Source organism: Thunnus maccoyii, chromosome 5, assembly GCF_910596095.1.
Source record: "Thunnus maccoyii chromosome 5, fThuMac1.1, whole genome shotgun sequence".
In the NCBI taxonomy this organism is placed as follows: Eukaryota; Metazoa; Chordata; class Actinopteri; order Scombriformes; family Scombridae; genus Thunnus; species Thunnus maccoyii.
Window position 1 is genome coordinate 11,930,847 of NC_056537.1, and position 15,507 is coordinate 11,946,353.

The 15,507-nt window shown below is 39.8% G+C and overlaps 1 protein-coding gene across 1 annotated transcript in view; it reads left to right on the forward strand.

Moving 5' to 3' along the window:
* nell2a (neural EGFL like 2a) overlaps nt 1-15,507 on the forward strand; it is an 80,438-nt gene that overhangs the window by 51,948 nt on the left and 12,983 nt on the right. Inside the window, exons 14-15 of the mRNA XM_042411859.1 lie at nt 2,496-2,618; nt 3,801-3,896. Coding sequence (XP_042267793.1) covers nt 2,496-2,618; nt 3,801-3,896 — 219 coding nt within the window. The remainder of the gene's footprint in view (nt 1-2,495; nt 2,619-3,800; nt 3,897-15,507) is intronic.

Consider the following 15,507-nt stretch of genomic DNA (forward strand, 5'->3'; position numbering starts at 1 on the left):
TCTGGCCAAATTACTGAATTTTTACAAATACTGTCAGCGAGAAAGAACTCGTTCTGGAAGATGAAACTTTCATGATTCTGTTTTGCATCCTTTGGGTCATGAATGAATACAAAGTTGTTAAATAAGGAAAAGAAGATTTTACAAAGGTTAAAATAAGTCCAGAAAGTTTTCTGCAATTCAGCTGATGTAGTGTGCAGTAAGCAAGTGCTTATCAGAAATCAATATTTATGTGAATCTCCAAAATACAATAGAGGAGTGTTCTTTTGTGTGTGTGTTTAGGTGGGATAAAGATCTGCTTTTGTGTTCAGGGGTAGATGAAGGGCGTACATTAAAATTCCTGTTTATATAGCAAGTAAAGGGTTTAAATGCTCTACAATTCTTTCTTAAGTCAGCATCAGAAGAGATTTTCAAATAAGGTGCTTTTACAGTTGTAGTATCTGGTTTGCAGCAGGGATTAAAAATAAAAACATAAAAAAACGTGTCACCATGTAAATAAACATGATGGAGGCTCTGGAGGATAAGGCCAGGGGGGTTCAATGAGTCAGCACACTGATACTCTCTAGTTTGACGAGGGTAAACGTCAATAGTACAATCAGTAGTGCAAAAGTTTGGTTTACAAGTTTGTCTCACAGCTGTGGAATTGGTCCAGCTGGTGCTAAAAGACTGAAAATTGGGTATTATTCAAAGAGTTAGCTGTGGTTTCTGTGTAATATAAACTATAAATTGAAGATATCATGCCCCTTCATGACAGCTAAACATTATGTTATGTCAGATGAGTGAAGTGTTAAGATCCAGCAGCCTCCAGAACAAATCAAATCACATTTATCTCAGCACACAGCTTCTTGACAATAAAATCTGAAATGGAAACCATCATAAAGATAAGGAAACGCCACTCCTGCAGCTTCAAATTGGCTCATTTACAGCACTTTGGAGGCCTATTTATAAATTATGTTTCCTCCCACATAAGAAATGGTAATAATCAAATGTGAAACTCTCTAGTAGTTATTATATTTCTGTCTTATGAAGGTTGCACCAGATGCAGGCTATGATATAACAAGCCTGCATTAACAATATTGTTTACTCACCATTAATAACATGTAGCCTTCATAGTCTACTCTCCATAATTTGGGTTCCATTATCCAGCCAGCAAACAAAGAATAAAGACATTTTCAGTTTGTGTGGTAGGGACACACATTACACTGAGAGGAAATATTAACATGTATTGTAAGAATATTAAAAAAGATTATAGAGCACTACTTTTGATTAGTGTCATAATTTTGTGCGCTGTATAATAATCATTTTATGGACCTATAAGGACTTACAGTAGATATAATCTGGTAAAGTGACTTAATGGTCCTATTAACATATCTTAAATTACATGTATAACACCACAATAATGATATTTAATTGTATTTCTTCAATGGCTCACATTTTTCTGTTGCTCAATATTAATTTTACTGTAATAGTAAATATTCTATCAAACCATACGACAGCTATTATAACTTGCTTAAAGCTTTCTTCAACACAGTATTTTTTACATGTGGTATCATTATAATATTTGTACTCGGACTGTTTGATTTGTGTATCCTTCAGGCTTTTATTGCACTTTATTTTGCAGCTTTGGTCTCTCTGTCCTATTCAGAGATTCTCCACATTGAGGGGAAGATATTTGTTTGCCAGTTGGATATAGTGCTTCGTCATGGGCTGTAGCCATTAGTCAAGCTTCTTAATGGGATTTTCATAACACACCATATCACTAACTCCACAGCGACAGTGATGGGAGCTCTGGAGTCCTGGCTCTAAGGGGACATTTCATTAATGCTTGTGTGAAACTTACAGAAAACATTTCCCTTGGAACTTAACGGCCAATTGTGCAAATTTACAACACTAAAACTAGAAGACAGTGGCTCATAAATGCAAAATGCAGCATATTAATAAGCATAAACTGCTACCACATTGATGTATATGTGCACATTAAGGAGTTTATTTCGAGTCGTTATAGAAGCCAGATTCATCATTGAGGCAGTTCCATCCCTCACATTGTGCCAAACAGGAGCAACAAATTACAGTAAAACATCTGAAAAATTTTTGTTTTGACAGATCATGATAGGAGAAAGAGAAATAGCCCGTCCTCCAGTCGGCTGTTTGTCACTGATGTCTTATTGCTAGACTCACAGCTGTCGAACTATCAAGTAATTTAATCCAAGACTGAGTCTCGAATTTTGCTTTTTCTTAATTGAAAGTAAAACAAATTACCAGTTAGAGGCGATCATTTGTCATGTTTACAAGGAAAATAAACATTTTGCTTTCTTTAATACCATCTTATTTTCTTGATGGTCGTTGTGGTTTGCAGATGTGAGAGTGACATTTTCTGAACTGTTGCAGCTGCATTTTTCCACTTTTTACCACTATTGTTTTAAGAAAGATGTGTATATCTATATACAGTATATAAGAGCTTGTTGGGATCATTGTATAATGTGTTTTCTTGTCTTCAGAGCATGATGAGTGCCTCAGTGGACTCCACAACTGCGATGAGAACGCCTTATGCTTCAACATGGTTGGAGGCCACAGCTGCTCGTGTAAGCCGGGCTACACTGGCAATGGGACAGTCTGCAAAGGTAAACGCCACCATATAAACGGCACTGACCAGCACCTACTGTAAATCCTTATGTGGCCCAGGTTTAATGGGACCTTTTATCTGTCCGGTGTTGTATTCATTATCTATGCTCTTACTAGAAAATTGACTTAAGCTGTTAAATCAATCCCTTGATTAGAAATCCATTTAAAGGGGAACTGTTCTGATTCTACACATCAAGATCAGAAGCAATACTACACATCCTGAGAAAATAATGTCTTCTTAATCACACTGTGAGGGGAATCAGGGGATGACTGATTGGTGGCTCAGGGATCAGTCTGTTTTTAGGCTCCTCTCTGCTCATGATTGAGGTTGATTAGAACATTTGGGTACAGAGAAAATAGGATAGGAGCTATCTTATTCAGATATCATTAAAAAAATAGATTAAAATAAAACATTTAAGACATTATATAGATAAACTTCTTATGGCCTTACAGGTCTGACTAAGTTTCAGGGTGTCTATATATATTCTAAAAGTGGCTTTGAATACTCTGAGGTTTGGTTTTTGGTTTGAGAATTTGCTGGTGTGAATATAATACCTCCCAATATCAAGAATAAGTTTATATATACAACATCACAGTCTTTAAAATATTCCTTTCCTACTCCAAACAGCACAAGTGTTTACTTAAATTCAACAGCTATGTTTCCTCTTTGAAGAAAGGTCATCATGTCAGTCCAAAAGATTTTAGGTGCAGCCACAAAACAGATGAATCAAAATTTCATCTCATCTTCCACAGAAAACACTCTCTAGAATTTGACAAAATAACCCTGATGATGACTCTGACTATTCAAAACACTGTGTGGTGCTTCTTCTACTGAACAGAGCTTCTTTTGTTTTGAATTATTCTTTCCTCTGAGCGAGCAGGGTATGATTTATGTATATATTACATTTATTTCCATTGCATTCTGTCAACTTCAATGACTTCTCTGTGGTTTGGGGACACATTAACTAACAGTCTACCCACGAATAATGAACATTTTTGAATTAACCTTGGTGAGATGCATTAATCACACGAAATAATATCATGAGAGCCCGTAATGAATCACATCGCCAAATTAGCTCGTATTCTGTATGCAAATACATATGCTGCTGCTGGTCTAATTACATAGTTAATGCTCGTTAATCTTAGTGAGTAATGGCTCTTCTCCTCTGGTCTACCTCTAGCTATGTGTGACGGATTGTGCCAGAATGGGGGAACCTGCATCTCACCAAACAACTGCATTTGCCAGCAAGGATTTACTGGAAAGAGATGCGAGACAGGTAAGAGTACATTTCAGTCTCATTCCTACGTTTTTCTCCACAAAAATAGCTCAGGTTGGACTTTTGGATGTGCGGGGCTGGGACAAGAAGCAGGAAGGAGAGGTTGCGTAAAGTGAGGGGGTGTTGCATGTTCTTCATATCCAACAGGAGAAGGAAAAAAGGAAAGAAGAGATTACCACAGAAAGGAACTTAAGATCAAAGTTGTTGCTTTAGTTATCTTGGCATATGTGGGCTGTTGTTTAAAAAAAACAGTGATTACTCTTACTTTGTGGAGCTGTCTTTGCTCTGACCTCGACAAAACAGCTGATCTGTAAATGCTGAGATGTTTTCAGTGCTCATCCTGTGCTATATTCACTGTGTGTGTCTGTCCGTTGTGTCTGTGTGGGTCTGTGCTCTATGGTGAGTAATGAGCTTGTACCTCTTCCAATGGCACAATGGAGGATTTGAACTGCAGTTGCAGCAGTATGGGAATTACCCCATATCACAGACATTATTAATCAGCATGGCATTCCTCCTCATAGGCTCCATGCCACATCCAAATTACAATGGCATAAACTCCTGATGCGCAATATCCGATAGAGCAACGATAGCTTAACTGGGTATTAAGTCAGTCTGTTTTTATAGCAAAGGCCATATCACTACTTGCTCTCATGCATGGAAATATGTCAAACACAACACTGTGATAAGACTCAGGGCTTTGGATCTCTTTCAGTGTGTTTTCCCCTCTGCAGTGCTGGTGATTTAAGGTAACCAAGAAAGACTATAATCCTAGTGGTTGAGCTGGATGCACCGTATGTCTAATCTATAGCAGCAGCACCTTTCTCATAACCCGTTTCAACCTTTCTTGGAGTGTCCTTCAGGAGACAAGCAGCCGAGCTAATAGAAAGTCAAGTCATGACAGTTCTCTCGGTGTGTGTGCTCGTGTTTGAGTGAAGCAAACTGAGCCTTTCTGCTTGCTCATTGGTTCAGGTATTGATTGCACATAAAGGACCTTTTTTTACGAGGCGTCCTTTTTACTGCCCGTCTTAAAGTAAATGAATTTCCTCATGGTGCTGCTCTGAGATGTTGAGGGAGGAGAGAAAGAGTGTGTGTGTGTGTGTGTGTGTGTGTTTGTGTGAGATCTACAGTGTGTTAACACACCTAACCATAATGACTTACCCTCCTCCCCATTTTTGCAGCAGAGAAGGTTCTGAGGACCTCGTCCCCTAGTAATGGCACGGTCCAGGCAATCACACATTTCATTACCTTATATAGTGTTTTGGATCCCTGCCTTTCTCTTTTCGTCTCCCGCTCTTACTTCACTGTCTTTTGTGAGTGTTCTGCGGCTCAATAACAGTTGATGGATAGTCCATCAAGAGAGGAATCTTACAATATGTACAGACGTTTTGTCCAAGGTGATTCTATTCATCAGTCGATATCTCAAAAGAAGAAATCTACAAATAAATTAGTTTTGTAGGAAACATTTCTTTGTTGTAGAGTTAGTTTTTTTCCACACACACTTCTATTTTAATCAGATCATACCGAGGTTAGGTCTGTGGAAGGTCTTTGTTCTTAAATAATGGATGTCTCCGTCCACAAAAAAGGAAATTAATATTCAAAAAAGCAAGATACACTGCTTTGTTAAGGTACAAAAGTGGAAACATTGTTATTTGCTTTCTTGACTGAAGTTTATGTTGGTCTGTTAAATATGAAGCCATGGCCAGTAGGTGGTTAGCTTGGCTTAGCATAAAGACCAGGAATGGGGAAACAGCTAGCCTGGCTCTGTCCAGAGGCTAAAAAAAATCTGCCTACTAGCACCATTAAAGCTCAATGATTATTATCTAATCTCATTTTTCAATTCTGTGAGCACCAGACACAAAATTCTGTTCACCTCAATTGTATTGGGTTGGTAGCAGACATCTCAGAGATGCATATCTTAAACCCTGGGTAAATAAAATAAAACAAAACTATCCACCTGAGTTGACACCACTAGGGGTAGGTGAGAAAATATATTTTATTGTAATTTGGATCACCTGACTCTTAAACATGTTCTTTTACCACATTTAAGATGGAGTGTGTAGGATTTAGTAGCATGTAGTGGTGAATACCCCTCCTCCTCCCCTTCCAACGGTGTAAGAGAACCTACAGTGGCAGTGAAACTTGCGAAGAGTGTGAAAGGCCCTCTCTAGAGCTAGTTTGGTTTGTCCGTTCTGGGCTACTGTAGAACAGTGGTTCTCAAAGTGAGGTTAGGGGACCCCCAGGCGTCCTTGAGAGGGTTCCAGGGGGTCACCAGCAAAAAGGGTGATTATTTGTTTTCACTTTAATTCCATCCTTAAGTAACACAATGGAAGAATGAATGATTATTTTGGTCATGGGTTTCATACACTTTCTGTAATAAACATCTAAAAGCAAAAATCTTGTCAGATGGGGGACCCTGGGACAAAATCTTATCAAATTGGGGTCCGTGGTCTAATTTTTGTCAGTTTATGGGTCCTTGACGTGAAAATGTTTGACTGCTGTAGAAACATAGCGGTGCATGTCTATGGTGGGCTCCGTGGAAGAGGACCCACTCCTTATGTAGATATAAAGGGCTCATTCTAAGATAACAAAAACACAACAATTCTTATTTTCCGGTGATTATACACTATTAAAACATATATATATATTCCATTTCTGCCAAGTCCGTTCTGCTAGATGCAATTAAATTCTACACACTGCACCTTTAAATGTGACCTTAAACACAAATGGTTGCAAACAGTTTTTCTTCCTAATTACAGTTGTCTATTTCTTAATCGCACTGTGAGGGGGATCAGGGGATGAATGATTGCTGGCTCAGGGATCAGTCTGTTTTTAGGCTCCTCTCCGCTCATCATAGAGGCTGATTAGAATTCGGGGTTTGGGAAAGCGAACACAAACAAGCTCTCACGTGCATGCTCCCGATGCCTCAGGCAACAAGATGTTTGTCACCACAGCTGCTGCTGCTGCTGTGTGTATGTCTATCTTTCATTTCCCTCCCACAATCTGCCTCCCTTCTCGATCTCATCCGAGTCAGCTCTGTGACAGCTACCATCCTCGTGCTTTTTTTTTTTTCTTGTGGTTTTAAAGTCCAGGACCACCATCAGGGCCCTTGCTACAGGGCTAAAGCCTCTGGCACTGTTTAGAGACTTCACCAGTCAGTCAGTGTGAAAGGGGGGTCCTTCTTACTGTCTCCTCACAGTGTGACAGCAGCTCCCAGCGAGGGAAGTGTCTACAGGAGAAGCTCACAGAGATGTATGGAGGCTAATGTACTGTAGGATATGCTGCTCCACTGGATAGAGGGAGGCGAGGGAGGATGGGAAAGAGGTGGGGGGCGAGAAGAATAGTTTGAAGGAGATGTACGGAAAGACTGACAGATGCAAAATTTGAGGAGGGAGAGGAAAGAGAGGTAACGACTAAGAGGGGGGTGAGAGGAGGTGAAGTGGAAAGGAAGATACAGAGATGTTGGGAAAAACTGACAGATGCAGCGATGGAATGGGAAATGCAAGGAGAGATGGGTGGTTAGAGAGTAGGGGTTAGTGAGTTTTCTCCGCATTTGGATGCAGAATGAGGCTGGTGGAGTCGGTGCAGCAGGAGGAGGAGAAGCAGAGCTGGGTGGATGAACATGGAAAAGCTTTCACTAAGTCTGGGCTCCCCACCCCCAGAACCCTGTGAGCTTTTAGAGGCCTCCCCAGGGACTCAACCACTTCTGCTGCAGCAGCGGCAGACTGACGGCCTGTCATAAGACACCGAGCAGGAGGTCTTCAAAGCAGTGCGGATACAGACACGCACACCTATGAGTGTGCACACACACATTTACTTAGGAGGAAATGCAAACAGTTTTTGGATTTTCAATTCCATTTCAGATTGTTGTACATCGTTGTGTTGTCGTGTGCATATGTGTAATATTTTGTGTACATTTGTGTTTGATTTGGTGTAATTGTACAAATGTGGATGTGTGTTGTCTTCTGCTATGTGTCTGTGGCTCTATTTGTGTTACAGTCTTTTTGTGACTGTGTGCGCGCGTTTGCTGGCTTGTCATTACCATTCAGGGGGAATGGATGGGGAGGGACAGGGGACACGCAGTGCTGACAGACAGACACCAGCTAGTGGAGAACTCTGACACATCATGAATTATGCAGGATAAAGCTGCGGCAGGCCACATACACTTCAGTCATGGATATAAATGTACGCAGGGCCAGCCATGTAATGTGTGCCCCGAACAAGCCGCATAGTCAATATGTTAGCCTCAGGCTAACACTGTGCCTTATGACTAGGGTGAAAAATGGTCAAATGTTGAAATGTTAGGTTTATTTTTCAGTAAAATGGGTGTCCATTTTCTCTCATGGCTCGGAGAAATTCAGAGTAAAAATGTACCGCCATAGCTATTAGGATGTTTCAGAATGAAACCTAAATATGTCTCTTGAAGCATGTGATGTTTTGTTTTAACCTAGAGTACTTGTATGCTAGATAGAATGTAAATGAAGTTGTGAATACATTTCTCTGAAATCCAAATGTCTTTGTTAACTTCTGCACTATTTGACGGTTACTCCATTATGTTTTCCTTTTCATTTGGGTTTATGCTGTAAGTAATTTAATTTCTTGTTTCTCGATTAAGTGCAGAGGAATAAGGTTGCCCATATAGTAAACCAAATGTATTCCCCTGGGCTTTGCTTCCCGATATAAATTAACCTTTAAATTTAAAAAGCATTTCTGTGGACACCTCTGAACATTTTACAAGCATTTCTTAAAACAGCAGTTAAGGGCAAATACAAATGCACATGAACTGTTAAGAGCTTCTGAACCTTGGCTGTCCATAGTGCATGGTACATTTTAATGTGAATTTATCATTATAAATGCTAAAATTACATACAATTTAAAGCAACATTTTTAAAAAATTACATAATAGAGGCTTTATACGCTTTAATATGAAAAAAAAAGTCATCTAACTTTCAGTCAGTAGTCAGAACTTCCAGCATGCAGCTGATTTTATATAATACATGAGACTAGGTTAAGGTATAATATAAACCTGATGTACTTTGAACAAATTAGCTGCTTTAAGTTCCCCTTAAGCCCAAATTAAGGTTCAAAATGTGTGATTAATTAAAAAACACAGGTACATGACTGCACTAAGATAAAAGAATAGATGTTGAAACAGAAAACAAGAGCTCAGGAAAAGGCTGGATGAAAGTAATGTAATACTTTTTCATTATACAGTCACTGATAATAAGGATTAAAAACAAGTACATGACGTTGATGTAGTTTACACCTGTCCATTTAGTGCTATGAAGTGATTGTACCTTTGCATGACCGAAAAGGAAGAGAATGGCAGCACAGTGTAGCAGATATAATCATGCACAATGCAAGACCATTCGACAGAAATAACTGATTTCATAAATATTTCCTTGAAAGGAAGATGAAACATTTTTGTAGCCTCAGTAATTTCCCTTTATATTAGCCAGGGCTAATACTTTATTTATGTTTTGCATTTAAAGATATTCTCTCATGTCGTATAAATACCATTTTAATACACAGAGAGCATAAATTAAATAAACATATATTAAAATTAAATAAATCCTCTGAAGGTGTTCAGTCTTCTTAGATAAGTGGACAGGAGGAACTCGTAATCTACAAGTCTAAGAATGTCTTCAGTTACAATGCTAGCTTTAAGATGCTTTTAGGAAACAGAGCCCGGGAGTATAAAGATTTTTTTTTTTTTTACCAGCCTGTAGTCCCTACATGAAATAATTGGGCACAACATCTGTGAACATCCTCCTCTGTTTAGGTCTCAGATGTCTTTATTGACTGAATTGCTGAACTGTTCCTATGAGATGAATGGGGGGGGGTATTCCTTGTATTTCCTTTATTTTGAGCTCATTATCTTCTGCTTTCAAGCCTCTCTAAGCCTATTAGGAAGCTTGGCCACCAGTTAAAATTTTCTGTCACTATGCTGTCAGTCCTATAACTAATGGCCATCTCTGCGGTCCCTGGCTGGCCTCTTGCTAGCTTCTCAAAGAACGCTGTAGGCTGCTCATGGGAGAAGAGCATTTGATCAGATGCTGTGGATGGACACCTCTCCCTTTCATCTTTCAATTCATCGGCAGTCTCAGGTCCTCACAAGCACTTTTAATCAGCAGTGTTGAATCATACAGAGGCCAGTGTGGCATCGACAATGTTCTTTAAGGACAAGGAGAAAGAGATAAAAGATTTTTATGTTGGTGTTAAAGATACAATTTAGATTTGTAACTCCTACACACTCCTGGAGGGTTATGTTCAAGAGCATCATCAGGGAACCCTGGTGCATTACACCTACACTGTAAATTGATGTTTTATTGGTAGGAAAAACTCTCATTTTCTCAAGTCGTGAACATTTACCAGCACACTTCTTCTTCAGAAGTGATACTCTCATAAAGAGATATGATGTGATGAAAGAAAGGAACGTTCTGTTTATGTAAATGAAACAGCACCTTTTCATCAGAGCTTCCATATTCTTTGTTTTCCCAAAAAAATACTCGTTTTGCAACCGTCTCTCCACCTTTAGATTTCTCTTGAGTTCTGTGAGGAATAAAAGAAGGAACTGAAGTTTCAGGAGGACATATGCAGAGAAAGAGTTGAGAAGTGAAGAAAGGAGAAGATATTTAATTTTTGGGTGATATCGGGTGGCTGATGAGAGGAGATTAGAGAAGAAGAGGAGGGGTAGCTGAAAGGAGGTGATTTATAATGAGATGTAAAAATGGAAGAGGAAAAATAGCAACAGCGAAAAGAAGGAGGATGGGAGGACAAGTGGTTGGCTAGTGAGTTTCTAAGGAAACTTTGAAGGCTGCGAGAAAAGGAGTGTGAAGCCCTGAGGTCACGCTGGCATATTGACCAGGACGGAGAGCAGAATGGGGCCAGACAAACAATTTGTTCCCTTAGACCTCATTTACATTGATGTCAAGCTCCGGGAAGCTTGTCAGAGTTTTAGACAGAAAGACAAACTGTCTGCTAGTCAGACAAAACTTTATTAGACAGACAGATCGACACCAGCAACAACAGGACAAAACATAAAGTCATACAAATAGATGGTCAGCCAAATATGAAAAGGTGTATTAACAGATACAGGTAGCAACAGATACATGTACATGAAAACAGGTCTGTCTAGGTTAAATTGTTTTGCTGTTGCTTAATTCTAAACAGCCGGGGCCACAGTGTGTATTATACAATAGGGGGCAAGAAAAAAACATCACAAACTCATCATAGCTGAAATCTCCCCTGGGCACCTCCCACCCGACACTCAGGCACAGGTAGTGAATATTTAAAAACATATTAATTTTTTCGCCCCTTGACAGCTCCCATGATGCATCGCTTCAGCTCTCCCTCTCTCCCTCTTTTGTTCCAGGATTTACCCACAAGGCCCGGGGGCCTGTGACTGTTTAAGCTCAAGCGGCTTGTTTAAGTACAATGATTATGTATTCATTATTTATTTAGAGACGGCCTTACAAAGCACTCACTCCATCACCCGTAATTAGTGTGTCTTAATTAGGCCCTGCTAATGGCCGGAGCTGTCGTTTAGCTGAGCGCAACCTGCTGCTTCTACCTAAATGACACATCTCCCAGGGATAGCTTGCCGCTGTAGCTGCTGCAGTGCAGCGAACTGCAGTGAGCACTGGACAGTCACATCGCTTTACAGTCCGACTGAAATTCATTTTCATGTTTTTCTCTGCTGCAGATTACAAATATGCTATGTATATTATATGTCCTGTGTCCTCTTTTTAGGGAAAAAATGTTTTATTTATTTGGTTTAATAATGGTGCCTCTGTTCTGCCCATATACCAGGCAGAATGCCATTGTTTTTGGCCTCATAGACAGCAAAATTCTTTAGCCAATTACATAATTTCAGTTGAAACTGTATTTGCATGAACCAGTAACAGTCACTATGCTATTATTGACTGATGACACAACAAGCAGTCAGATAGCAGCTTGCCACAATTCAAATACAAAAAAGAGCCGCAGACTCTGAACCGCAACCCATTTTAGTTTTCTAGCTAATAAATGTCTCCTTATTATCCACAATCATGGAAACACATCTTGTGTTGTGCTGTGGCGTGCTGAATGAGCTACCAAACACTGACAGTCTGAAAAGTGCACTGCTACTGTAATTTTGCAAGCTAGCTAACTAATTAGATAGTCAACTTTAGAGTATCGATGACCTTAAAAAATATAACTGCTAATGTTAAGCTTGATCAGTTTAGATGCTTCTAGTCTTTATACTTGTGCCACGTTCGTGTCGTCTCAGAGTTACGGTAACTATGAGTTTCCGACTTGTAAATAGCATTCCCGTCAACCTGCAAGTCATAATTTCGACTGGGCAACTGGGACCTTCCAGAAAGATTTTTATCAAAAATATTTTTCTCCGATATATATTCGACTTGGCACTTAATAAGTGCCTGAAAACCATGCAAGGAAAATATCTGCCTCTTTAGCAGCTAAATGCTCCACTATGTTCACCAGTTAGTTGCTAACTTTGTCTTGTTTGGTGCTGGGCAGGTAGCTATTGAGCTTATCAGAGCTTTTTTTTTGGTGAAAATAGCATCTCAGTGTTGATGAGAGCAGTGAAAGTGAAGCAAAAGTTGTGGCCATAAAACCAAAACAATGAGCTAAAATATTCTAAAATGTTCTGTATAGCTGAGAGGAATGGCAGAGTTGGGTGATAATGATCTGTATGTTCGTCCTCATGAACAACACATTTCACATTACAGTAATTTTTTTCTATAGTTAATATAAATATATTGATTAGTGCAGCTTTAAATTGCCCTGCTGATAAGACGGTCCTTTTTTTAAAGCTGTGGCTCCAGTTACCAGTTGCCAGCACAAATTTGTTTATATTGTGTGTTGGTACCCCTGTCAGCACGGGGGTTAATAAAACACTTGCATTAGCCCTCTCACTCAGAGACTCGGGGGGTAAAGGAGAATTTGTGAGAATTTGTTGTGCCTCCAAAGATGTTTTTCTTTCTTTAAGTAATAAATAAGAAATTTACTACTTATTTTATTTGATTATTTGTGACTGTAACAAAGAATGACTAACTGTGATTTTACGTTGACTTTAAAGAGTGCAGGAATTTTTACAACTATAGGTAACTGAAACAGTGATTGCATTCTGTATGCGCTTGCAGCTATTGTGCTTGTATCCAATTTACCATGATTACTTATCCACTTTCCCACTCAAGTGCTTGAGGATATGGATTTGCGTTTCAGTGTCTGTTTCATCTTCAAGAACCCAGTGTGTAACTCAATTTGCCTGGGGCTTCATGATGATTGATTGATTATTTGAGTTCGCTCTTTCTCTTAATGAAGACTGAGGACCAGTGACAATCACTCAATTACACTTTACTGTACATAAAAGAGCAGCAATGCACAATCCATTTCTTACCTTATCGCTGTGTCATGTACATGCCAATAACAGCTTTGTACACATTATTGTTGACTTGAAGGTTTTGCAGCCATCATAGTAAATGTGATCTGACATGACAAATTCAGTTTATTTTAAAATCCACTTATTGTCAAATGGTATCTGACTTAGGAGCAAGAGGAGAGGTTGAGTTGAGATCCAGAGATGTTTCTGAATAATTCCTCCTGGAGCCTATCAGGATTATCAGGTAGTCCTCAATGGAAATGGAAATCAGTTTGAATTAGGCTACTGTACAGGAGATGTACATATGGCAGCAGTAACGGGTTCTTTCCTGAATGTTGCAATGCAGCAGAACCACATCCCAACCCGCAGGGCTATCTGTCAGTCAGAGAAGGGAAAAGACATGAGAGGAAAAAACGACAGCGGTGGATAGGAAAGAGGGAAGGAAGGGGTAAAAGGAAAATTCTGTAACTGTCAAGGATCAGAATAGGAAGTGAATACAAAGTGAAGAGGTTGGCGGGAGCAGGGACAATGAAAGGGCAGGTTGAAGAGAGAGGCCAGGCTAGACTAAACTCTGCCTTTTTCTGCTCAAAGAAAGCGCAAACTGGAATGAGCAAAGGTGATGACGAAGGCACCTCTGTTTTTGCTTCAGCTCTGAGACAGACAGACAGACAGACAGGTGAAGTGAAAAAGTAACACACAGAAAGGTGAAGGCAGGGGATAAAGACAGAGAAGATAGAGGGGGTTGTTCTAGGCAGAGTGGCATAACAAGCCCAGGAGGGTGCAGAGGAAAGACCGCCCGCTTGTTCCTTGCTTCGTCCTCTGAGAGCTGCCTTAATAGAGCCCTTGTTTCCAGACTGCCACTCAGGATAACGAGTAGGATAACTGCAGTCTGTCTCATTGTCTCTCTTCGCCTATTACTCCTCCATCTCCTCCTTCTCTTCCTGCTTCTTCTTCCCTCGTTGCCTCCACCACCTCCTCCTCCTCCTTCCTTTTATCCCTGTCCTTCTCATCTGCTCCATCCTTGTCCTCCTCCTCCTCTCTTTCTGTAGTTATTTCTCTGTCAGTTCCATGGCTTCCAGTCAGCAAGGTAACTCCAAAACAACTGTTGTTCTGTGGCCTTGACCTCTTCAGGACTTAGAGACAGAAAGAAAGTTTTTATTTTGTTTGTGGAGTCCGTTTTTTTCAGAGCAGAGAGAGGAAAAACATGACATGATTTAACAAGTGAAAGCACTGCACCATCCACACCCATGACTCAACGAAAGACAAAGCTTCAACATTCGATAGTTACAGAGCTTCTAGGCAGTGCCCCCGTCTGATTGTCATTGTTGATGATTTAATTACAATGATCTTCCATTATCATTTACGCAAGATGATAAAGGAAGAGGCAGGACTTTTGCGAGCATGTTATACCTCGCGTGTTAAATTCAGTCAAGTCCTAGGTGGGACAACAGCGAGTTTCACTATCCTAAAACACTGCAGCACTTTAAAAGCTGATTTGACGGCAGGCTTAGATGCATCATGTCATAATTGTAGCTGACAGGTTCGGCACAGATTAAAGAGAAAGTGATGGATCTTTTGTTCCGAGTGCAACCCTCTGTTGTGATAGCCAGACAACTTTTTAAAATGCTTGAATGAAACTGGCTGAAAATAAACCATTTGCATATTTTTAGACTCACCATCAGTCTGTTATAAATAGTATCTGACTGCTTGGTTGTACTTTGAACGATTTCAGACTGTCTTATTGGGCAGAAGAGGATGATTTGAACAAATTCAGCTTGATTTTTTTGATATACTGGCAATACACCTCTTGTAACTTTTCCCTTTAAAATCTCCCTGTGCTTTTATCACATTGAAATTCACAAGCAACAAAGAGCATTGGATATTTCTCTTCAGGAGTGGGGAGAATTTATATTAATTTTCAAAGATAGGCTAGTTATACTATTTGCTGGACACTCATGATTTTTAAGCAGTGTCCTTTTAACCCAGCATTGCTGTCCTAAGGGGAGAAAATGAGGTGCTCTGCTCTCACCAAACTGATGTAATTAGTGAAATGTGAGCTTTCCTTTTAAAGTCTGCCGCATGGAAAGAGAGAGCTTTTTGAACCTGGTCACTATGGAAAACTGAATAAAGGAAGATCCTGTAGGTTTTTCCTGCAAACCTGCACATGACTCAGACAAATGCGGGTAATTTTTAAATAGATAAGGCCCTAATCTGCGGGACATTTGA